The sequence below is a fragment of the Zootoca vivipara genome, chromosome 7, assembly GCF_963506605.1.
Source record: "Zootoca vivipara chromosome 7, rZooViv1.1, whole genome shotgun sequence".
NCBI lineage: Eukaryota > Metazoa > Chordata > Lepidosauria > Squamata > Lacertidae > Zootoca > Zootoca vivipara.
Genome location: NC_083282.1, coordinates 2743795 through 2769443, shown reverse-complemented (window position 1 = coordinate 2769443; position 25649 = coordinate 2743795). Strand labels below are relative to the sequence as shown.

The 25649-nt window shown below is 42.9% G+C and overlaps 1 protein-coding gene across 4 annotated transcripts in view; it reads left to right on the top strand.

Moving 5' to 3' along the window:
• Positions 1 to 2973: 2973 nt before the first annotated feature.
• The window catches only part of DHX9 (DExH-box helicase 9), a 30693-nt gene continuing 8017 nt past the window's right edge, over positions 2974 to 25649 (top strand). For 2 of the 4 annotated variants that reach the window (XM_060276550.1, XM_035122289.2), the window contains exons 1-21: positions 2974 to 3102; positions 4298 to 4439; positions 5240 to 5380; positions 6134 to 6251; positions 6437 to 6552; positions 7335 to 7483; positions 12127 to 12173; positions 15832 to 15968; positions 16473 to 16562; positions 16666 to 16827; positions 16977 to 17054; positions 17649 to 17840; positions 18612 to 18753; positions 19161 to 19243; positions 20210 to 20366; positions 21114 to 21214; positions 22196 to 22409; positions 22621 to 22715; positions 22807 to 22880; positions 24135 to 24287; positions 24675 to 24835. In XM_060276550.1, coding sequence (XP_060132533.1) covers positions 4329 to 4439; positions 5240 to 5380; positions 6134 to 6251; positions 6437 to 6552; positions 7335 to 7483; positions 12127 to 12173; positions 15832 to 15968; positions 16473 to 16562; positions 16666 to 16827; positions 16977 to 17054; positions 17649 to 17840; positions 18612 to 18753; positions 19161 to 19243; positions 20210 to 20366; positions 21114 to 21214; positions 22196 to 22409; positions 22621 to 22715; positions 22807 to 22880; positions 24135 to 24287; positions 24675 to 24835 — 2521 coding nt within the window. In that variant the 5' untranslated portion in view covers positions 2974 to 3102; positions 4298 to 4328. Of the gene's footprint in view, positions 3103 to 4297; positions 4440 to 5239; positions 5381 to 6133; positions 6252 to 6436; positions 12174 to 15831; positions 15969 to 16472; positions 16563 to 16665; positions 16828 to 16976; positions 17055 to 17648; positions 17841 to 18611; positions 18754 to 19160; positions 19244 to 20209; positions 20367 to 21113; positions 21215 to 22195; positions 22410 to 22620; positions 22716 to 22806; positions 22881 to 24134; positions 24288 to 24674; positions 24836 to 25649 lie in introns of those variants that run through there. The other 2 variants (XM_060276552.1, XM_060276551.1) reach the window with 2 other exon arrangements.

Below are 25649 nucleotides of genomic sequence, written 5' to 3'. Positions count from 1 at the left end.
GAGCTGGCAAAATTATCATGGCACTTTACTGGATGCATAGATGATGCTAGGCTTTCATATTCCTTGCCAAGCCTAAAATAGACAATACCACAATTTGGGACACTGGTAAAGAGAAGAGTGTCAGAGAAACAATTGTTTGAGCCTCTTCCCCTCCTGAAAAGTGCAGTTTTTTTGGTTTTTTTAATGGATTTGTGTCTTGTTTTTACTTCAGCAGGTTGACACAGCTTAACCCTTCTATCAGACCTCAGATTAAGACTGATATTTGCCATGCAAACATGTTGTTAAGAGCTTAGGAGTGCCAGACTCCCCTAAATTCCTGAATTCCAGTAACAGCCAAAATATAAGCCAGGCTAGCTTCCTCATGAGCAGGTGTCCTGAGTTGCGCCCAACACTGGGGCGGGGTGCGTCACGTGCATGACATTACACGCATGACGCCCCCCAACCCTGCCAGACCTACTCAACTTCTCATCCACTGGGGGCACACACCCCCAGCTCCCATTGGAGCCTGGCTCCAGCTGAGGCAGCTTCCTTGGAGTGGAGAGTCAGTGGCAGAGAGCTATCTCCCCTCTCCTCAACTAGGCTATACCGCAGCAGAGAGAGGCTGCCGGGTGTGGCACTTTCATATCCGAGTCAAGCCTGACTTGAGGGGCGGAAAGTGGATTGAGCACCCGGAGTGTGATGTTCACCCTTGAGTGCCCCGCCTGGTTGCCTAGCACTCACCTGGTGGCAGGCGGTGGGATGGGTCCCCTTGTTGGCAGGGGGCAGCCCCCTCAGTATTGGGGGTGGTGAGCCCCTTGCCCCAAAATATTGAGGGGGCTGAAGCTTCCACCACTCCCTATACTTGTGCCTCTGCTCATGAGGTTATTGCCTGGGAGAGAACCAAGGGAAAGGTGATGGTCTGTTAAGAAAGCAAAAGATGGCAGATATCAAATGGGTCTCCTCCTCCAGCTGTGAACAAAAGCCATTGGTAGTGTTTTAGAGTTGGCTTTGATGTGACTTGGAGGGGGGGAAAGGTTGCAGGCTGGTAAAGGCAGCAAGCTGGAGAGAGGGTTAGAGCACAATGGTTGTATAAATCCAGGGCTACGGCCATGGGAGAAACGACCCCCTTGGGGCCTTGATGCTGTGAACCCTCCATTGCAGGCTCAAGTTGTATATACGGTATAAACTAGCTGGCCCGGCCACGCGTTGCTGTGGGTCGTCCCTGTGATTTCCCCCACCCTGCCCCGATCCATGACGTATCCCGCCCCTCCTCCCTCCACCCCCTCGGCTCATCCCTGTGTCTCTGTAGGATACCCTTCCCTCTGTTGTCCCCAGGGAGTGTTGGATCCTTCCCCCTGTATCTCTATACCTTGGCCCCCGCCCTTGGAAAAGGAACTGTCAGCTTCTTCCCAGCATGCACTTTTGTCTGAGCCCTCTGTTGTCCCTGGGGAGTGTTGGCCCCTCCCCCATGTATCTCCATACCTTGGCCCCCACCCTTGGAGAAGGAACTGTTAGGTTCTGGGTTCTATTTCCCAGCATGCACTTTTGTCTGAGCCCTCTGTTGTCCCTGGGGAATGTTGCCCCCCCCCCCCGGTCGGTATCTTCCTACATTGGCCCCCACCCTTGGAGAAGGAACTGTCAGCTTCTTCCCAGCATGCACTTTTGTCTGAGCCTTCTGTTGTCCCCGGGGAGTGTTGTCCCTCCCCCCTGTATCTCTATACATTGGCCCCTGCACACACATCGTGAACATTTTTATATATTTAGATTTTAAAAAATTGAAATAAGATCATGAGAATAGTATAAAGCAGGCATCCCCAAACTGTGGCCCTCCAGATGTTTTGGCCTACAACTCCCATGATCCCTAGCTAACAGGACCAATGGTCGGGGGAGATGGGAATTGTAGTCCAAAACATCTGGAGGGCCGAAGTTTGGGGATGCCTGGTATAAAGCCTAGATTAAAAGGGGCACGACTGCCCTTACTTAAAATGGCCGCCGGATCATCGCATGTGACACAACACCAGCTAATTTAAAAAGCAAAACCCCTCGCCGTGCCCCCAAATGCGTGTTAGGGGAAATGATGAACAACTGCCTAATGCTGCCAGGCTTTTATTAATGCAGCCGCCGGGAGTCAAGGCCTAGTCTGTCGGCTTTGGCTTGGGCTAGTATTTAAATGCGAGCCTACGCCTTTGTCCTGTACAGTATCTTCATTCCTTGGCCCTGGCCTGACTCTCTGGGTTGTCTGGTAATGACCACCTTGGTGGTTTCAGTTGCTTGGTTGATGACATCATTATTTGGCCCTTCAGAGCTTTTGCTGGTGACAGTGTGTGATCTGCCTTTCTATTGGATGCTGCTGGAGTCTTCAGACCTTCTGCTGGTGATGTCTAATTTGGACGCCACTTTTTGTGTTTAATCATTATTTTAAGTATGAAAGGTGTGCTTTTTTGGAAAAAAATTACGCCAGATCCCTCCCTGGTGGGGAAGGTACGTTCTGCCCAAATTTGTTTCAATTCAGTTCAGCGGTTATGGAGAAGGCTGTTTCATCCGCGTGCGCAATGCCTACATTTATATATAGATAGATAAGCCACATATCATAAAGACACCACAGTCTCCACTGTGCCTCATTTCCAAAAGGAAACAAACCCTGAGTGCTTGAAACAAAACAGTGTGACCACATTCATTAGCGCCAACTAAAAGTGAAAACGCAGCAAAGCAAATTGGCTTTCTGTAGTTTCCTAGAACTCTGCCCTCCTTAGTCGTTGAACAAAGGATGCACATGCAAATGAAGTGAAATAAAAATGCAAGAAATGTAGATGCAAATGAAATGAAATTGCAAATGATGTATATGTAAATAAAATTAAAACATGGTTGCACGCCGCCCAATCTCCCCCGTTCCGCGCTTTTACGAGCCTCTAGGCTGAAGTCCCGCTTCCATCCGCTTGGGGCTCTCTCTCACTGGCTCGGGTGCTGCCCGTCACCTAATTGCGCACGCGCAGAAGCGCCGCCATCTTGGCCTCTTCGTGGAGAGCGGTAGAGGACTCGGAGAAGGGAGAGCTGCTTGACGGGGAGAGGGAAGCTCCTATGCTGGCCACTGCTTGAGGCAAACTTACCCCGGCGCAGGACAAGGTTACATTGAGCAGGATTTAATTTTTTTAAATAATAATTGGTATGTGTTGGTATGAGGGCAATGGCGCAGTTGAGAGAAAATGGGCTCAGCGAGGCAGGGGGTGGGAGTGCGCAGGCGCGACAAGGGGTCGGGGGAAATGGAGTAGAGCTGCTTGGTATGGTCGACGGGAGCCAGGCACGCGTGCGCATTTGTGTTCCATGCTATGTTGGCGTCCGGTTTCATCCACAGTCGAGAAGGGTAGAGTCGTGAAACGACCCCTGATTTCCGGGTTTAGTTTGGGCTGTTCAGGGGGGAAACCACGCAAGCGATCTAGTCCGCATATACAAACGACGGCAACGGTGAACGCCTCTACGTCCGATCCAGTGACGTAGAGTTGGAAGCCGGACGGCGGCAATTTATTTTTATTTTATTCATTATTCATTATATTTCTGTACCACCTTTATATTTTAATAAAGCTAGAGCGGCCTGCGTTGCAGCCTCACGTGTTCTTGTTTCATCTGTAAGCCGCCTTGACTCCCTGACCGGGAAATTGCCGGATTGTAAAAATATTATCATTATTAGCATTTTATATATATTTACTAATAGTAAATACCAAAGTATTGCCGTCAACAATGTTAGGATAGAAACATATAATTTTAGAGTGGGATAACAACTATGGAAATAAGTTGCCTTTTCTCTCATGTAGCTGATCTTGAAACAGTGTGGACTCTGCTGACAGGGGCTGATAAAGAAGCCACAGTCCAAAATATCTGGAGGGTACCACATTGGGGGAGGCTGTGCTAAATGTGAGATAGCTCTGTCAGTAGAGCATGAGACTCAACCTCAGGGTCGTGGGTACGAGTTCCACATTGAGCAAAAATATTCTGCATTGCAGGGGGTTGGACTAGATGACCCTCTTGGTCCCTTCCAGCTCTGTGATTGTAGCATTATATCTCAGTGTGGCCAATGCTGTCAGAGTCCTGAGTTCCCTCTTGTTTTGTGTCAGCGGCTGCTATTTGTGCCCTCCTAACAAGGGGAAAATGTCATCACAGCTAATGGGGGACATCTAGCTTTTAGACCTGCCTTCTTGTGCTGCCTAGGGCTCCTGGGAGCTATAGTTCAGAATACTGGAGGGCCGATTGGAGAAGGCTGCTCTGGAGAAAGAAAGTCAGTCTATGCCCTAGTGCTTTAAGTATCTTTTTCAACCTCCCACAGTAGGGGCTGAACTACTCCACCCTGTTTTGCCATGGGGGATGTGAAGAATTTCCTGTATGCTTGGTGCGGCAAGCGGAAGATCACCCCAGCTTACGAAATTCGTGCTGTGGGCAACAAAAACCGACAGAAGTTCATGTGTGAGGTGAGAGCCTGTTTGTGTCTGAGGAGCTCAAAGCAGCTTTGCTTCATCTTCATGTGCTCGTGCAAGTTGCTTGGAAAAGACTATTTCCTAAAGCTGGGATGGGGAACATTTTGCATGGGCCAGTGACATCTCTTGTCTAGCACCAGGTGCTTTTAGGTGCTCTCCAGAGACTGCATTAAGCAGCCCTGGCCCACACCCTGCTTCATCCAGCGAAACAGTCCTCCATCCCCATTGCCACTTGGCAACTGCAGCCACACCCTGATTTAAATTGTACTTTTTACGGCAAACAGGCAATGGGAGTTGTTCATTGTAAACATAAGTTGCTGTATGTTTTGCCATTCAATCCTTTCACTTGAAGAAGTCTCAAAAGCAGCATGCCCAGTTGTTCTTTGCACTTTTTAGTTTTCCAACTGGAAGTCAGTTGGAAATGGTATTTGTGATGAGCTGGTGTGTTGTTGGGACTTCCCATGTTTTTCCTTCCTAAGCCTGTGTATCCACTCTTTGTGTATCCACTCTTGAGAGCCAGTGTGGTGTAGTGGTTAAGAGCGATAGACTCATAATCTGGGGAACCGGGTTCGCTTCTCTGCTCCTCCACATGCAGCTGCTGGGTGACCTTCGGCTAGTTACACTTCTTTGAAGTCTGTCAGCCCCACTCACCTCACAGGGTGTTTGTTGTGGGGGAGGAAGGGAAAGGAGAATGTTAGCCGCTTTTAGACTCCTTCGGGTAGTGATAAAGTGGGATATCAAATCCAAACTCCTCCTCCTCCTCCTCTTCTTCTTCTTCTTCTTCTTCTTTGCAGGTTCGGGTGACAGGCTTCAACTATACTGGCATGGGCAACTCCACCAACAAGAAGGATGCCCAGACCAACGCAGCAAGGGACTTCCTCAATTACCTGGTTCGAGTGAATGAAATCAAAAGTGAAGAAATCCCAGCTTTCGGAGTAAGTGTTTCTGTTCTGGGGGATATATGATGTGGTATGTAATGATTTTATAATCAAGGCTAGGTTTACTGTCAAGGACCAGGATATGGTCGGAAAGCATATGAAACGTGTCTAAGTCTGATCAAGTGACTACCTGGGAACCATATGTAAGCTGCATTTTTTCCAAAAATGTGCTGCAAGGAAGGCCATGTATACTGAACTCACAAAATACTTGTGCAAAGTTGCTAATGTTTGTGAAACTTGCATAGTTTATTGCTGTGGGTGATATTTAAATATTGTATCCACCTAAGTTTTACTCAGAGTAAATCTATTGAAATCTATAGTAATGTCAACTGATTTCAGTGAGTCTGCTCTGGGTCTGACTAACATTGGAGGTTTTGTCTTTCCACCCACTTTCTAAGGGTTAGAATCGTTCTTAAAAGAAAAGAAAGCTGAGGCACATACCGGTAGGAATGTAGAGCCTGATGTGGGGAGGACATGTAAACATACAAGCCTTTTAAATTACAATATTTTCCGGTCTGCATCTGTAAAGGAATTGTGTTTATAGTTTTATCACTTGTTGTTGCTTGGGGCTCCTTCGGAAAGGATGGCAGATAAAAAATTAATTAAAAACACAGATACATATACCCCAGTTTTGCAGCTTTTTAAGTTGATTATGAAAGGAAAATGCTTAACAGAGTCTGGGTCACGTTGGGGATTGGGGACTCTGAAGAAAGCAGCATTGTAATTCACAAAATACTTGTTCTTGCTTAGGCGGGAGCTGTGGGTGCTGGTGATGGAGAAGTGGCTGGAACAGAAGAAGGTGCAGATGGGTTTACTGCTCCTTTGGGAGGGCCGATTCCTCCTCATCTGGCTCTCAAAACAGAAGTAGGTAAGGCATTGAACACCTGTGTCTTACATGGCATATTCTGTATGTGTTGCACTCTTTGTGCTTTATAAATCAAGAGGTTGGGAAGACAGAAATGGTGAGACTTGGGGGAATTCTATTAAAATGTACTCACAGCATGTGTTTTACAACTATTAGGAAACTATTAGCTTTCTTCTCTTCCCTGATAGATGGTGTTCCTCCTCCTTCTGGAATTGGAGGCTCTGACTATGGGGGAACTCAGTGGGACCGCGGAGCTAATCTGAAGGATTACTATTCCAGGAAGGAGGAGCAGGAGGCTCAAGCAGTAAGGGTTGTCCCCCCCCCCTTTCAGTACACATTATAATTTCAGGCCGGTTGATACATAGAAGATACGTCCATATGCTTTTTTTGGTGGGGTGGAATTTGCCGATCAGAAGGTTGGCGGTTCGAATCCCGCGATGCCGTGAGCTCCCATTGCTCGGTCCCAGCTCCTGCCAACCTAGCAGTTCAAAAGCACATCAAAGTGCAAGTAGATAATTAGGTGTACCACTACAGCGGGAAGGTAAACGCCGTTTACATGTGCTGCTCTGGTTCGCCAGAAGCAGCTTTGTCATGCTGGCCGCATGACCTGGAAGCTATACGCTGGCTCCCTCAGCCAATAACACGAGATGAGTGCCGCAACCGCAGAGTCGGTCACGACTGGACCTAATGGTCAGGGGTCCCTTTACCTTTACTATTCTTCAGGTAAAGCTCAAATATTTGATATTTTTATCTTCTTGGTTAGCATTTGAAGTAACTTTTGTTACTGTTACCCTTCCTTTAATCTACGGCTATATTTGGGGGATAATGGAATAATTCTGGGCATATTACAAAATCGATTCTCAGGGGTTGCCTGTCAGAACATGTGGAGTCTGCAATACACAGATCTAATGATTTAGTCAAAGTATTGAAGTTGTTTAATTTACTGGGTAAATGCTTATCTCACTTAGCTTGCACACAAGATGATCCAGAAATCTTAGAGGCTGTTTCATCTAATACTGACGTGTAACAAAGTTAAGAGTGGCACTTGTAAACTTTAATTACAAGACATTTGTTTCTTACCATCAGACTTTGGAGTCAGAAGAAGTAGACTTAAATGCTAGTCTTCATGGGAATTGGACCTTAGAAAATGCCAAGGCACGCCTGAACCAGTTTTTCCAAAAAGAGAAGATTCAAGGAGAATATAAATACACTCAAGTGGGGCCTGATCACAACAGGTTTGCTAGGTTTTCACCTTTGTGTGGCTGATAATGTTGAAATGCTTCTTGGCTGCTCTTCACTTTCAAATGGGGAATTTAGTTACCTTAATGTATACGATGAGTAAACAAAGATACAATCAACTATTTCTTTTTAAGTGGCCAAAATCATATTAATTTGTAGGGTTTATTTCTTGCTTTCTTGGTCCAAGTTTGCAACCTGCCTTTAATTGTTGTTGTTTTTTAAGAAAATAAAATAAGGTATTTTATCCACTTTTCTGGTAGGCATTGAGCAGAATCTCACGTAAGACGGTTTCTTGGGCTCATAAGATTACAGGGCAGAGAACTCTACTGAAGTATCAAAATTTTTGAATTATGTGAAAAGACTTCCTGCATGTAAAAAAACCCACATCAAGGGGTTATGGCAGAGAGAAGCTTGTATCTTTGATGAAGTAATTTTCTCTATGGGTCATTTTTAAAAATGCAATTTTCTCCATATGCTATAATGGAATCCTAAGAGAATTTTATCATGTTATTTGTTGATAATAATAATTTTATTATTTATACCCCACCCAACAGCAAGGCTGTTACTGCCATGCTAGTTTAGAGTGATTCCAGCTTGATTTCTCAATTGCACTGGCACCTAATTGCCATTTGCACAGCTCCCTCTGATAGGGGATAGATGCCTTCTGTTAAAAAGGAATACATTTGATTGTGCTTATTTCTTGACAAAACTTATACTCAAGAGACTATATGTTTAAACAAGCCTTTGAAAGGAGTCTGCCTGTCCTCAACCTCTGCTCCTTCTGCCACTTTTTCTAGCCATAGTCCAAACTGTGTTCCCAGGAAAGCGCACTGTTCCCTAATGGCAGCTGCTATTTGTCAGTCTCTCTAATCTACCATTGCCAGGAGTGGAACATAGCCCCCATAGAGCTGCATTCTCTCTGCTGAGAACATAGTTTTGTGTTTTGGCAACTGCCCGCCCCATTTCTCTCCTTCCTCTCAAGGAACTGTTACCATTGTTTGACTTCAGCTTTCCAGAGAACAGCCAGTCTTCCGGCTACAGTGCTGCTTTTGAAGCTGAGTTTGCAAGAGGTCTGTATTTTAGTGTCCTATATTTGCACTTGAAGAACAGAAACAGGCCTGGTGACACACTTCCAGGGCAAGGAGGCAATTCCCCTGTGTGTGATCCCTTCTGGCTAGCAAAACAACAGCAACAAGAAAGCTGTGTCACTTCAACAACTGTCTCTGAAAATTTCAAAAGCCAGGAGCAGCTGATACCATCTGCTTCATGAAATCTATGAGACTCCAGGAGTATCCTCTTTAAGGAAGAAATTGGAAGATAAAGCTGTAGAGTGAAAGATGTTTCTTTTTAAAAGAAAAAAGGCCACCCAATTTTAACTCTGTAAATGCTTTGAGAATATGCCTTTTATGTCAAGGGTGGAAAAGGGCACATGCTGCAGTTATAGCTAGTGTTCACGGCAACAATACTTACGGTTTCTTGTGTCTCTCTTGAAAACACCACCAGGTGTGCGAGAAAAGGCAGTGCAATAGGGGAGAACCAGGAAGCCAAGGACCTCTCTCCTTCTGGCTCCAATGATATCCATAGTTGATTGGGCTGAATACGTTCCATATGAACTGGGTCATTATGTAATCAGAATCAGATTTAATTTCTGGCTTTAAGTGTACTTTGTGACATTACTTTTTTCTTCCAGCTTCCAGTGGAGATAATTGCTTTGAATACGCAAAACATTGTCAGGGTTGCCATCTTTTTACTGGCCCTACTGGGTGTTAAATCAGTAGCCTGGCATGCAGTAATCACTTCGGTAAAGCTTCACTATGCCAGGAGAAACTTCACCTGCTTAATTTCTGCATGACAGACTAGAATACAAAAGAGCGGTACTGGTAAAAAGCTGGAAGCCCTAATTTTGAATGCTTTGGAAGGTGTTAATTACAGAATATTTTTCTACCCAACTGTTGTGGAAGTTGTACTTCTCTGGAATGTGACTTCCAATCCGTTTGCTTGATAAAGATGGGAGCAGTACGTTTCTCAGCCTGCTTGCTATTTTCCAGAGAGCATTCCAGGGTGTAGAACTTGTTACTCCCAGGAAGGCTCGGATAGATCACTTGTGTCTGCAGGGAAGCAAAAAGATGTTTTTGAAAACATGCTGTGATATATCCAATGGTTTTGATCATGCATCCCCAAACTTCGACCCTCCAGATGTTTTGGACTACAATTCCCATCATCCCTGACCACTGGTCCTGTTAGCTAGGGATCATGGGAGTTGTAGGCCCAAACATCTGGAGGGCCGCAGTTTGGGGATGCCTGGTTTAGATATATCTAAAATTTAAACTTGCTTAGTAGTAAGAAGGTGGAATGCACAGTTTATGTAGCCTGTGCAGTGCAGTGCACCTAGAGCAGTGTTTCCCAAACTTGGGTCTCCAGCTGTTTTTGGACTGCAACTCCTATAATCCCTAGCTAGCAAGACCAGTGGTCAGGGATGGTGGGAATTGTAGTCTAGCAACAGCTGGAGACCCAAGTTTGGGAAACACTGTTCTAGAGGATGACTGCAGTTTCGCAGACAAAAATTCTGAGAAAGCATAGTTTGGTTGTATTGGTAAGTTTTGATGTTTCATTTTTAGTGTTACAAAAACTTCTGCTTCCAGTTTTAGAATAAATTATATCAAATTCTGCTATCCCATCTTTTAAAGTGCCAGCTGCCTGGTTCTATCCTGATTTGTGCAGACCCAACTTGTCCCAATTCTAAAGGCCCTCCTCCCAACACCAGTTTTGTTTTAAACGCATCTAACATGGAACTCTGATAGACTTAAAATGGAAGCAGATTCCCAAACCAACCTATTTAAAAATTTTAACGAAAAAAAGTTTAGGTACCGGTACTGGAAACATTGGAAATACTATTTTTTGCTCATCTAAAGAATTTCTATCCCATTTTTATAAATATAAATATGTTTCCTTTGGGTAGTCATATAAAAAGCTAATTGCAACTTTGCAACTGGCCATTTGGGCTAATACTGTGTCTGTTCATTATGTGATTCATTTTGTGAAAATTAAGAAGTGGATTTCCCATGGACAAATACAGCAGGGATTTTTTTTAAAAAAAATCCACATTATAGATGAGAGTTGGTACCATGCCTTCCTGGCATTACATTTGTGATTGGATGTTGCTTTCCAGAAACTGGTTTGGGAATATATAATTCTAAACACGAGCATGCTTTCCTTGCGCACAAACAGGGTGCTCTGTCAGATGGCAGGATGGGAAGATGACTCCATAGCAGCATTGCAGGTTAAGCTCCAGGCTGAAAGGGGTGGCCAACTGCAACACCAGAGATTTTTGCTCATTCACACATGTGCTGCTGCTTAGGCTGTACTAAGCAATCACATGGGGATCTATTGTAAATTGATTTCTGGTGTTGCTGTTCCCCCCTCAGGTGGAGGAGAATGAATTGAGTGCTGGATATAAGCCTGGCTGAGAAACATACTGGCATCGGTGTCATTAATGAAAGGGTGGCTGTTGTGTCCCTGAGAGCCAGTGGCCTTTTGACTCATGAAGCCGCTGTGCCTGAAGGTCAGTTCACTGGTGGTTTAGGAAGAGGCCTCTGAGCATAATCTAACTTCTCTTGTTTGCAGTGAGATATCAAAACCTTGACCTAGTTGCAGGTATAATGTGACCTTCTTGCAACACAGCAGAAATGCTGAGGGCAATTCCACCTATTAAAGTAGAAGGAGACATCAACAAATTTTAAAACCCAGTTTGAGTTAATTACCATTCCCAAGCAAATTATTTAGACATGTTTTTTTTTTAAAAAAACACCCTGATCGTTCTTACACACGTTTACATCCCACTCAGTTAAATGAGTAACTTTCTGAGGACTGTCACCCAAACTTCATTGGTAATAGGTGTATACATTGTAACATAAACATATTTAGGACTATAGCCTTGTCCATTTGAACCTCACGTAAATGACCAAGGTATTTGTGGAAACTAAACCAACTGATCACACTCCAAAGCAGGTAAAAATAAGAGCCACGTGAAGCTGTGAACTTGCTACCTTGGACAGTAGTTCCAACCTCAGCTATATTTTTTCCTAGATAGCTTGTTGAGGGAAGTGCTGCCTTTACTGTTGCCTATTTTGCCAGATTAGTCATATTTTGGCTCCTTTTGGGGCAAAAGCCTGCACTTGCAGATGTGAGGCTGAGATAGGCAAAATCCTAAGTGGAGTGTTTTTAATCTGGTTCTATGGGTTTTGTACAGTGTGTTTCTATTCTGCAAATTAATCCTGTAATTTTTTTAGTCTAATTAATTTTTTGTTCTCAGTGGGCTCCTATTAATTTGGAAGCTTCTGATTTGCCCATTCTTTTTAACTAGCAAGACATACAGATTATAAATTAATCTCTTAAGAACACCTTAACCTTTAAAACATGGTGAGAACATATGTGCTTGGAAAGAGCTGCTCATATTACAGTAACTTTACAGCGAAGTCATTGCATTTTTTAAAAGTGCTAATCGTGTGGAGTTAACTGTGAAAGTTTGACTTTTATTGGGCTTTGCTTAATGGAAAAGGCCTGGCTATGTTGGAGGTGCTTCGTTTGATCTCCCTCAAGAACTAAAGCCCTAATACTCTGCTTTCTGTATGTGTTGCAGGAGCTTTATTGCAGAAATGACCATTTATGTCAAAAAGCCGGCTAGAAGTAAGTGTTTGTCTTATTGGGAGTAAATTTTGTGTTGTATTTTGTGCAATCCCTATTGGAAGTTTTTTTTAATATGCTGTTGGTTTTGGTAGTGTTGTTGTTGTTTAGTCGTGTCCAACTCTTTGTGACCCCATGGACCAGAGCATGCCAGGCACTCCTGTCTTCCACTGCCTCCCGCAGTTTGGTCAAATTCATGTTCGTAGCTTTGAGAACACTGTCCAACCATCTCGTCCTCTGTCATCCCCTTCTCCTTGTGCCCTCAATCTTTCCCAGCACCAGGGTCTTTTCCAGGGAGTCTTCTCTTCTCATGAGGTGGCCAAAGTATTGGAGCCTCAGCTTCACGATCTGTCCTTCCAGTGAGCACTCAGGGCTGATTTCCTTCAGAATGAATAGGTTTGATCTTGCAGTCCATTGTCTCTCAAGAGTCTCCAGCACCATAATACCGTGTTTCCCCTTTTTTAAGACACCGTCTTATTACTTTTTTTTCTCAAAAAACCACAGGGTGGCTTATTTTTGGTGGGATGTCTTACTCGTATTTTTATTATGAGTCTGAGGGAAGGGAGGTGTGCGTCCCTGGCCCAGCCCTCTCTCCCCAGCCCTGGGATGTTCGCAAAGGGCTGCTCTCTCTCTCCTCTGATGTGGGGACTCACTTAATAGCAATCTGCTACACTGGAGCTTCTTAAATCTAAACCAGTATAATGGAATCTATCTGTGTGATACAGTCCTAGCAGTAGCCTATAGTAAAGCAAATAAGGATCTCTACTAGCCAGCTGCCCAAGACTTAAGTTCCAACAATGTAACACTTTGTAGTGCTAAAATAAAAAAAATCCTTCAGTAGCACCTTAAAGACCAACTAAGTTTTATTTTGGTATGAGTCTTTAAGGTGCTACTGAAGGAATTTTTTTATTTTACTTCGACCCAGACCAACACGGCTACCTACCTGTAACCAGAACTTTGTAGTGCTATCACTGATAGCAAAGAAGCTACCTGCTGAGAACAAAGAAGCCAGCTAAACAGCAATTAAGATTGCTGACTTGGTAAATGGTAGCAATTAAGAAGCAATTGAGCTAGCAAGGTAAAATTTTGTGGGTAAAGGAAGCTAGGACCGGCAGTTTAACTTTTGTGCTCACAAACAGCAAGAAGGAAAAAGTCCTTAATTTTTTTAAAAAAGTCCCCAAGGCAAGGACTGCGATCCAGACTACTTACAAATCCTTAAAGGGGCAGCTCCACAGACAAGCAAGCATAAGGTAGAAAGGAAGGCTGCAAGGAGACAACAATCAGACACAGGAGACTGCCGTCAAGAGGAAATCAACAGGCAACTCATGGGTGGACGCATAGAATGGAAGGGAAAGGTGGAGGGAAGCGAGAGGTGGGTTCTGTGTGTGTGTGAGAGAGAGAGACAGAGAGACAGAGAGACAGAGAGACACAGACGCGCACACGGAGATCTCTCCCTTAAAGGGAAAACAGCCTTTGCATTCAATCGCCCCTCTCCCGTCAAGAGGAAATCAACAGGCAACTCAGGGGTGGGCGCATAGAATGGAAGGGAAAGGTGGGGGGAAGCGAGAGGTGGGTTCTGTGTGTGTGTGTGTGTGAGAGAGAGAGAGAGAGACAGAGAGACGCAGGGGGCGGGGGGAGAGAGAGAGACAGACGCGCTCACGGAGGTCACGAGGCTTCGGCAGCCAGCAGCTACGGCTCTTCAGTGCATTTTTACAAGCTTTTAAAGGAAATACGTGTCGGTGGAGCGACAGCAAAATGGAGATATTTTTAAGGGGGGGGTTGGCTGGCGGGAGGGGGGTTATTGCTATAAGTATGTCTTATTTTCGGGGTATGGCTTGTATCGCGCAATTGCTTAGAAATCCTGCTATGGCTTATATAATGACTACGTCTTAAAAAAGGGGAAACACGGTAGTAGCGTTAGTGAGTGGTGTTAGTGAGTCTCAACTCTTTCAGGCACTTGCAGTTGAAATCAATATGTGAAGTACAGTTCCCTTCCTAGTGGGGTGGGAGAGCTGAAAAATGTTTCACATCTGGCAACCAATGCACCCCTATGGTTTCAGATACCTAGTACATGGGTAGCATAGCTGCCAAGTTTTCCCTTTTCTCGTGAGGAAGCCTATTCAGCATAAGGGAAAATCCCTTAAAAAAAGGGATAACTTGGCAGCTATGATGGGTAGATGAGACTAAAAAGCCCAGGACATGGCCCTCTAGCAGCTATGATGGCTCATTTACCAGAAGTAATGTATTTGGCATTTGCTATGGAAGTGTATACTCAATTCTTACCAAACTAAGCCTCCTGATGTATATTTTTCTCTAAGAGGCATGTCATAGCCTATAGCCTAAACTACTCAACTTCCCCTTGGTTCCATGCCCACACATGCCAGCCCTCTAAACATCTTTTACTAGTCTTATTGCATGTCAGCCAACAAGGCACAGAACTAGATAACCAAGACCAGGCACCCCCAAACTGCGGCCCTCCAGATGTTTTGGCCTACAACTCCCATGATCCCTAGCTAACAGGGCCAGTGGTCAGGGATGATGGGGATTGTAGTCCAAAACATCTGGAGGGCCGAAGTTTGGGGATGCCCGACCAAGACCCTATGGGATAGCTGGGTAAATGGGAAAAAGAAATGTCAAGAGCCTCTGTTGTTTTTTGTTTGTTGTTGTAATAGTAGTAGTAGTAATTATTATTATTTATTACTTGTACCCTGCCTATTTGACTGGGTTGTCCCAGCCACTCTGGGCAGCTTCCAACATACATAAAAACATAATAAAACATTAAACCTTTAAAATTTTCCTATACTTCTATAGGTTATATAGTTACTCATTTTCTTTACATCTGATGGGAAGGCATTCCAACAGGGTGGGCGCCGCTACTGAGAAGGCAGCACTGCCCTCTGTTAGAGGTGGTTGCTTGCAGCTGACCAACCTCACGTGAATACATGTGAAACTCGAAAAATTAGAATATCATCAAAAAGTGCATTTATTTCAGTAATGCAACTTTTTTTTTACAAATGCTTTCTTTTGGGAATTCCACATTAATAAAAAATAGTTAAAATAATACAAAAATAAACATCGCTATTACATTTCATTAATTACATTCCATTTATAATTGACCCGCCTAACGACAAATAATTACAATTACAACAAATAAAGGCTTGACATATCTTGCTTTGCATGCCATGCATCTATCTCATTTATTGGTTTCACCGCTTAAGTTGCATTACCAAAATAAATGCACTTTTCGACAATATTCTAATTTTCCAAATTTCACCTGTAAATAAATTGAGGTTGAACAGATGATAACCCTTGAACAAGGTTATTGATTTTAGAAACAAGCTCTAACACAAACTTGGCTGAGATAATCTCAGTAACTACTTTCCAACATGTGGGCAAAGTGTATTCCTGCATTGCAGTGGGTTGAACCAGATGAGCCTTGTCCCTTCCAATTCTTTGTGTTCCCTGATGGTAATTAAGTACCAAAGCAATTTGATTACTTGCACTGATAAAATTTCAGGGCTCCCGTTTGTGATCTTTGAGAAGTTTTATTGTTGTTGTTAATGACATCTGGTTGGGAGATGGCAGTGTGAAACACATCTCTCTTTTCTCTCTGGACTGGTAAAATTTCAAACTATGGAAATATTGGACTGCTCTATTTCAGGAATCTATGCTCGTGAGCATGGCTCAAACAAAAAGCTGGCAGCACAGTCCTGTGCTTTGTCTTTGGTCAGGCAGCTCTATCACTTGAACATCATTGAGGCTTACTCTGGACAGACCAAGAAGAAGGAAGGTGAATCGGTGAGTCCTGTTGCAAATGTCCTTCTACGCTGTTGTGTGCACGCATGCACAAATGCATTCCTCAGACTTGTAAAAGATTTCATTCTGTTGAATAGTCACCAGACTAGAGTGTCTTTTTATAGCGCTGTGGAGCCTTTCTGTATCGACTGGCTTTCTTGGTTTGATTGATAATGGGTGGTTTTGGATATTTGCTCTATTTTAGATTTTTTCCCCTCTCTTTGGTGTGGCAGAAGACTAAACATCCATGGGCTGAGTCCTCCTAAATTTAAGCACTTTTAAGTACAGTTGCTATGTTTTGGTTTTTAGATATGACACATATATGTACTTTTAAAAAGAAAGAAATAGTTTTCATGGTTTAATGTGATCTATTTCCTATTTGTGTTCTGAGCCAAGAATATTATGACTTCCTTTTCTGTAAGCAAGTGTACTGTGCAAGTACATCTTTCAAGGGGGGTGGTTTTTTTATTGGATCTGAGAACATCTTTACACATGTCAATTTCATAGGTGGAGCCTTACCAAGTCAACATCACTTCAGATTTAGAATATCAATTGCAAAGCATTGTTGAGGAGATGTGTCTTGAAACGGTTCCACCGGTGAGTGTGTGGTCAAGAATAGCTTTCTTTTCACTTCTTCAGTCTGATGGGATTCTGCCCATTTTCACTAAGCACTGTTTTATTTTTCTAACTAACTTGGCAGCCTGAAGATCCCAACTTTCCTGCTGTACTCAACATTGGAAAGTTGGCCCATTTTGAACCATCGCAGAAACAGAATCAAACGGGGGTTGTGCCATGGTCACCCCCTCAGTCAAACTGGAATCCGTGGACTAGCTGCAACATTGATGAGGGTCCTCTGGCATACGTAAGCCTACAGTTCATACATTTTATTGTGATTCCTGGCATGACTCATTTTTACTTTTTACAGAAGTCCGTTTGCTGTTTACTTAGTTGGCTTTGTTGTACCTATTTTAAAGCAGTATTTAATCTTCAAATCCTGTGATCTTTTCTCAGGCTACACCAGAACAGATAAGCATTGACCTAAAAAGTAACCTCATGTATCAGCTGGAAAATGATCAGGAACTGCAAAAAGTAAGTCAGTTGACATTTTATGTTCTTGAGGCTTGTGATAGGTTTTCACAGGTTGGAGAAAATTGCAAGGATACATTTTTGGGAATGCTAGCTTTACATTACCACAGATATTAGCCAAAATGTCTTACAGGCTTGGGTTAGTTTGGGGTATAAAGCCAAGCTCTACATACATGGAGCAGAGATACATGCTATCTTACTTCCACATACCTTGTCCCTATCTGTCATTTCCCAGTGGCTCTTCTCTATCTGCTCGGGGGGAAGGTTCTTTGGAGTAAGATTTGGCCAGGTATTGTGCCTGGCCACTTCTACTTCCTCTTTTTCCTAGTCTGCCAGAGAAGCTTGTAGGACTTTGAATTGTCAGAAGCGCACTCACCAGTATGATGCGCACATGTACACACACACACACACGAAAAGATATTTGTGTTGTATATAATGGGGAGGAAACCAAAGGGCACACTTAGGTCTCCAAACATTCAAAGTGTGCAGAAGTTGGGGTGAGGAAGACAGTGGTTTATTTGCTGATACAGAGGCCAGGAAACTTCCAATTGCCAGGTTATTTGCTGAATATTAATCACAAACTACTTTCTGTCCCAGATTCTTCAAGAGAGGGAAACCCTGCCTGTGAAAAAGTTTGAGCGAGAGATTCTGGATGCCATCCACCAAAATTCTGTTGTCATCATCCGTGGGGCAACAGGCTGTGGCAAAACCACACAGGTTCCACAGTACATCCTGGATGAATTTATCCACAGTGGAAGAGCTGCTGAGTGTAATGTGGTTGTGACTCAGGTGAAGAGCCTGTTCAGAGCTGTACTTAAGATTGGTGAAATATTTGGGAATAATACCCATCAGAATTCGTTGCCACGAAATCTAGTAAAGCAAGCCGTAATATATCCTTAGTGCTCCCATTTATTATCTTGTGGATGCAATGCATACCTCTCAACCATCCCTGTGAAATTAATTTGCTAATTATCCATCACTGTGCAGTAGTTAACTTCAAAATGACTTAGTAATGTATCTTAATAAGAAAAGGGTACAGACAGTGACATTGTCTCAGTTTACAAAAACTGTCTGTCAATTGAGACTGCATTTTCCTCCTCAAGTTTTCCAGTATGAAAATGTACATGTTGGAAATAGTCTTTAATTTATTTAAAGCATTTTTGCCCTGCTCATCAACTGAAAAGACAATCCTTTATTTTCAGTTTTATGTTTATCAGAGGGCTGAGTTTTTTTGGATAAAGGTTTTTTTTTGGACCAGAGTTCTCTTGGCCCTGACTATTTCAGGTTTTGAAATGCTAGCATTAATTTTTGGCTCTCTTCCTGTCCAGATGTGGGTGGGTGGAGAGATTGCAATCCCCGCACTGAATCCCCAGCATCCAATGTTTGGGTACTTTGGTATCAAGACATCTGTGATTTTTCTCCCTTTTGATAGAGGCTGTTTGAGTGTCTTGTTTCCAGTTCTATGATTTTCATTCATGAGTTTGCTGCAGGGAATTGGTGTTGATAAGTTGGTGCAGATTTCATATTTTGAATTGAAAGATATTTCCTTTAATTATACAGCCCAGGCGGATCAGTGCTGTTTCTGTGGCAGAACGAGTCTCCTACGAGAGAGGAGAAGAACCTGGAAATAGCTGTGGTTATAGTGTCCGCTTTGAATCGGTGCTTCCCCGGCCCCATGCCAGTATGATGTTCTGCACTGTAGGTGTGTGCTGTTTTCCATTCTCTCATTTTCAGGCTAGGATAGCGAGGTGATCTAGAAAATCTGGAGCTAAGCAGAGTTGGAGAACCTCATCTCACAGTGATTTTAGTCATAGCGAACATGAAATTAATTGAAATCTTAGAGGCTGCACAAAGTAAGTTTCTATCCGGAAGCTTTGCACTAGAATGAACACAGCACCATTTCCTCCTCATGAGAGAGGTAGTTTTCAAACCCATAATAGTAATTGGAAAGGAGCTGTAGAAAGGGGCTTAGATGTGTGCTTGTACTGAGGGATTGGAGTTTTGTTTTGTTATGTTTTTTTTTTAGAGGGGCTGGGATTTCCCCCCTACCCATTTCTGACCACCTGATACCTATCTTCATTGACATGGATTATTTTTTTCTCCTTCAAGGTGTCCTCTTGAGAAAGCTAGAAGCTGGCATCCGTGGAATCAGTCATGTTATTGTGGATGAAATCCATGAGAGAGACATTAATGTAAGCTTTGAACTCTACCCAAACAGCTGGTTTGCCACCTAGCTCCCTTAACATTTTGTAAGCATGCCTATTGTGAAAGAGAGTAGATGCTTCTGTTAGGTTCTGCTGACACTATGTTTCTGCACCATTAAAACAAAGCTTACAAACCGGTGGTTCTCTTGTTCACCTCTAGCCACTGCTAGAGATCTACGTGCTAGTACAGTATCTAGAGCTATCCCTTAGGCCAATCAGGGATAGATAGAAGATAGCTCTACAAAATTATTCATTGGTCCTGTAACTTTGAGCAAATGTGAAAGATGCACTCTGAAGCACCCCAGCATTCATCAGATGGTGGGAACTAGAATGGGGCATTGTTGCTACTTTATATTGGGGGTTTAGATTGCAGTGGACTTTAGTTGTCACATCGTTGCTAAGAGACTGAGCTATGAATTGAGAAGCCTGCACTATCTGTCTCTCCTTTTCTTAATTCTGCCTTCTGTCTTGTGGTGTTTTTGGTAATAGCTTTAATGATAAAATCACTGTTTTTATTTTTTGTGTTTCTATATTTTGAAGGGGGAAAGCAAGATATAATTTTTTTGGTATGGATAAATAAATATGGGGATAATAGCCCTTGTGTAGTTGAAGACCCTGTGGCCCTGCAGATGTTGCTGAACTACACCCCTTCCATCATTCCTGACCAGTAGCCGTGCTGGCTGAGGTTGATGGGAGATGGAGCCCAATGGCATCGGAAGGACCACAGGTTCCCCACCCCTGTTCTAAGGTTACAAGGTAGTGGTGGGAAGTGTTTTGAACAATATAAATGCTAAGTTTTGTTTTAGGTAAGTACCTCAACTGGTGATCCCTTGATAGGATAACATGATACGTAATAAACAGTCAAATTCATAGGCGCCTTAAATTTGAGTTAAGATTTGTCAGAGTTCAGGTGTGTTTATTTTCTTTTTTAAGGGTTGTTCTTTCTCTCTACAGACTGACTTCCTATTGGTGGTTCTGCGGGACGTCATTCAGACCTACCCTGAAATCAGAGTGATCCTCATGTCCGCCACCATTGATACCACCATGTTCTGTGAATACTTCTTTAATTGCCCCATCATTGAGGTCTTTGGCAGGACCTACCCTGTTCAAGGTGAATGGTTGCCCAAAGGAATATTAGAAAAGCTGGAATAAAGTACATTGTCATTTAGTATCATCATCATCATCATTCTTTATTCGACCGTCAGTCAGAAAACATTTAGTGTCAAGGTGATCTCCTTACAGTGTCAGGACACTGGCATGAATTGCAGAGCTGACACAATTGAATTGCTAATGCCAGAAATAAGATTGTTTCTAGTACAGATACAGTTACCAGATTATATATTTTAAAATGCTTACAGAACTTTTATCTGTATTGTACCTTTTACTTGGGGAGAGAAAAGCAACAGTAATTTGGACATTTTACTGGTTTTCTGCCAATATTTGGTTGGGCAGCATGGAGGTGAGCCTTCATCTTCAGAATCTTGTGGGTCATCCCGCTGGAAGTCCCTACAGAATCATAATAATAATCAATAATAATAATAATTTATTATTTATACCCCACCCATCTGACCGAGTCTCCCCAGCCACTCTGGGCGGCTTCCAACAGAATATTAAAAACACTATAAAACAGGGCTGCCTTCAGATGTTTTCTAAAATTCAGGTAGTTGTCTGTTTCCTTGACATCTGGTGGGAGGGCGTTCCACAGGGCGGGTGCCAGTACCAAGAAGCCCCTGTGTCTGGTTCCCTGTAACCTCACTTCTCGCGGTGAGGGAACTGCCAGAAGGCCCTTGGTGCTGGACTACTAATGAATAGTTTAGCTGATAGATAATCCCAACAATAAATGTTCTCTCTGTTTTAGAGTATTTTCTGGAAGACTGCATTCAGATGACTAAATTCATTCCTCCGCCAAAGGACAAAAAGAAGAAGGATAAAGATGAAGATGGTGGTGAAGATGATGATGTATGTTGGGGTTTTTTACATGTACAATTTCTGCAGCACTCATAAGAACAGTAATGATAATTCATGCATACATATAACTTAAACGTACAGAAAAACTTTCTGACAGAGCTGTTCAACAGTGGGACAGTCTTCCTTGGAAGGTTGTGGACTCTCCTTATTTGGAGGTATTTAAGCAGAGGTTGGATGGCCATCTGTCATGGATGCTTTAGCTGAGATTCCTGCAAACCTCAGGGTCCCTTCCAACTCTACAATTCTATTATTCTATGGGAGGGAATTGAGCAGGTTGCAATATTTTCACTTCTTTATACTACTTTTAACTTTGGCCTATTCTACTTTATATAAGAAGCAAAATTAAATTATACAAAAACCCTGTACAATAAATCAAAACTGCACTTCACTTAGGAGTCAAGATATTTTCCAACCAAATACACCAGGCCTTAGGAAATGAGTAAAGTGGTTTAGTATGTATAATAGGTTGGTATTCCCTCTGCTTCCATTTAGATAGCAAAACTTTTTAATGTCTCGTGTTCCTGAGGGTTACTGACTTTTAGCTGCTGTGTCTTTGGTTTACTTTTGGTGTGAGTGGCTATATTGCTGAATTTTTGGTTTCTGTATCCTATATCTGTTGCATTAATCAGCATTTTGCGATTTCATGAAAGCTGTCCTAGGCATCAAACAATGGAAATGCAGGTCATAAATGTTTAAATAAATAGTTGGTAAATGAAAACCTTACACCTTCACCCCCTTTTACTAGAACTTGCTTGACAATTCTAAGTTAAGAATGCTCACCTCTTATTGGAGGAAAAGTTACAATTTTGGCAGCAGATTTCTTTGAAAGTAGGGCCAGAATAAGATCCGGTTCATTGAGCAGTGAGAACTGAGCCAAGAAATGCAGTCTTTTCTATTCTGGGCATTCATGTGTCTTTATGACCTGTTAGTAGGGGAAATGTTCTCAAAGTGCTGTTTTCTCCTCTCTTGTAGGCCAATTGCAACCTTATCTGTAGTGATGAATATGGCCCAGAAACGAAGCGCCGCATGGCCCAGCTGAATGAGAAGGAGACCCCCTTTGAGCTCATTGAGGCCTTGCTGAAGTATATCGAGACCCTGAATGCACCAGGAGCAGTCCTTGTTTTCTTGCCTGGCTGGAATCTGATCTACACCATGCAGAAATACCTGGAAATGAATCCCCACTTTGGTACAAGCAGTTTTCAGCTTTCCTCCTGCCTTTGTTGCTTCTAATCTGATTTGTTCATGAAGGTGAAAGAGATCTCTGTCTCCCTTATGTGAAAGGAGTGAGTTCTTGAAAGAGAGTGAATGGTAGTATTTAAAAATAGTGGGGGTAAGAGGGGTATTCAGTTGTATGTATGGAGTTTTAAAACATTTACTTTCACATGCTCTTATTATAGGAAGCCAGAGGTACAGAATACTTCCCCTGCATTCCCAGATTCCCCGAGAGGAGCAACGCAAAGTATTTGACCCAGTGCCCCCTGCAATGACCAAAGTGAGCCTTCCTTTTGTACTCTAGGCAAGGAGTGTAGTAGGTAGTCCCAGGTAATATTGTATTCAGAATAGATTTATGTTTGTTTTTCCAGGTAATTTTATCTACCAACATTGCAGAGACGAGTATTACCATTAATGATGTCGTCTACGTTATTGACTCTTGCAAGTGAGTTTTTGTTCCTCCCGTTTCTTTGGTTTGATCTGCAAAACTGGTGTTAGGTTGCTATGCAGTGTTGCCCTGTCTGCCAGAAAGCTTAAGATGAAGCTTGCAGAACCTTTTTCATCTGTTACAGTTTGAACCACCAGGCTCAAGTACACAGCCAGGGGCTTGGTGGAAATCTGTATTTCCTGACAGGCCAGGTGGATGCTTAGGGCAGGTGTGTGTAGGATGCTTTCTTTGCCATGTGGATGTAAAGGGGCAGCAGCGACTGGGGAAAGTGCTTAAAATTTGGAGCTTTTCTCCACTGATTTCTTAGAACATGCCTAAGGTAAGACTTAACACATTTTGAAATTACACTTTATAAACATGGGTAGGACAGGATTGGCAGTGCTATAAGATGGGTTCATTTGTTTGATTAATGTGGCTCTTGAAGTCATGTATCAATGGTACATGCCCAGAAAAGTGAGGATATACTGGTCCTGTGAAGCTAATTCTGCAGATTTTGCCAGGCTTCTACATATGTGCCCATCATGGAAAGTGTATCATCACCCTCTGGTGAGCATGATGTGGAACCAGCCTTGTAGCAAGTGGGGATTGTCCTGGCAGTTGCATGTGGGCCCTCTGCGTCCCTCCCTTGCCCATTGTTGAAAAGAAAGCTGGGAGAGATTTGGCTGCTGTGTTGCTGAGGCAGCTAGAGCACATTGGCAGTGCTATGGCAAACCAGGAATCCCTTGCTCTTCTCTAGAGCAGGAAAGGGCTTTTAACAATTGTGCTCTTAAGATCTATCAGCCTTTGGGATAGATATATGGTCAATCCGCACTGGTAACTCCCCTGCTAAGAGATAGGAATCAGTTTTGGTCAACTGTATCCTCTACCGAGGGGGAAGTGCATAAAGAGCTCCTCTCCAATTTAGGTCTTACTGCTTTCCCATTCCTTCTATCCCACATGATCAGTTATGTATGTTTCATTTTTGTTAAAATCTGATATTCCCATCCTGGTTTGTTTATACTGTGACTGCTGCCACCATAGTAGCTGTTCTACAACTCTGTCTGTATCTTAACACATCACAAGCCCTCCTGTTTTTAATATGTTCATTAAAGTCATCTTAGACTTTGAGAATCCTGCCTTGTGCTGCAACTTACCTCTTAAGTGCTAAATCCCTTATGGTTCTGCGCATCACATCATATTTTGCTTTGATTTCAATATTTAAGAACTTGATAGTTATTTGATAATGCATTTTCTTCTAACTAAACTTCACAGGCAAAAGGTGAAGCTCTTCACTGCTCACAACAACATGACCAACTATGCCACTGTGTGGGCTTCAAAAACTAACCTGGAACAGCGGAAAGGACGGGCTGGTCGTGTCCGCCCTGGCTTCTGTTTCCACCTTTGCAGCAGAGCTCGCTTTGAACGGTAGGTGTACACTCTGCTTCTTCTTAGAGTAAATTCCTGAATAAATAGTTAACTGAACTAGAAAAACCAGATGAACCCAACCTCAGAGATGAGATAATGGGTATGAATTTTCCCCCTTAGGATGCAAATAAAGAACTGTAGCCTGCAGTTGTAAACATACACTGTTTTTCCATTGAGCAAATTTATATTATTAGTTTGAAATTAAGTTGCCCATTTTGCTCTTACTACTGTGGTAGTATGACACTGTTAAGACAATAAGCTCTCCGCTATGTATGTAGGGTGACTTAGGGAGCAGTGTTGGCTGGAGCAGAGTAGAGCTATTGGTAGTACCAGCTGAAATGGAACTTACCCTAAATACTTTCCTCTCTCCCTTCATTTTGTCTCCAGACTTGAGACTCATATGACTCCAGAGATGTTCCGAACACCGCTACATGAAATTGCTTTGAGCATCAAACTGCTACGACTGGGAGGGATTGGCCAGTTCCTGGCCAAAGCTATAGAGCCACCTCCTTTGGATGCAGTGATTGAAGCAGAGCACACACTCAGAGGTACTAGACTGATGCTTCTGGTTTGTAAGCATAGATGTGGTCTGTTTTCAAACTCTGTGTCATACATTTTCACACACAAGCAGTAGATACTCGGTTGCTCTTTCCATGACTCGATGTTTATGCATGGCTCTCATCTCTGAAAAACTTGGTCCAGAATGCAACAGCCAGATCATTAACAAAACCACTGGAGTGAATGTATTTCCCTAGTGTGTTTTTTAAATAAAATAATAATAATTTACTCTCAATTTATTTATGAGAAGTAGTGCTGGTTTTAACCTACAAAGCTAGTCCATGATATAGCTGGACAACTGCTTTCTGCAACCCAATCCTGTTTGCCAACTGAGATTATACAAGCCCTTCCCTGCTTGCTCCCACTTTCAGCATGAATACTGGAGAAGAGGCCTCTTCTGTAGTGGATCTCTATATCACTATAGAATGCTGGTGTAATTTATGTCTTTTGTGTTTGCCATTGTGTTGGCTTGGTCAGTCCAACCAAAGTTCCATGTAGTCCAGTATTCTGTTTACAACAATAGCCAGCCCTGATGCTTTAGGGATGCTAACAAGCAAGATCAGAAGGCAACAGCTTTTCATTTTGCTGCCACCTTTCTGATTTATCTAACAGCCTTGTACTAAACATTGCTCAGTATTTCTAAGGAACCAAGAATTCATTGTGGCTTCAAAACTTTTGGGCTGCCCTCTTGATTCAAAGTGGTGCCCAATTGTATCCAAACAGAACAAACACCTGCTGCTTCAATATGGGAATCATCCTGCAGAATTTGATTGTGGTATCTTAAGAAGTGTCCAAATGCATAGC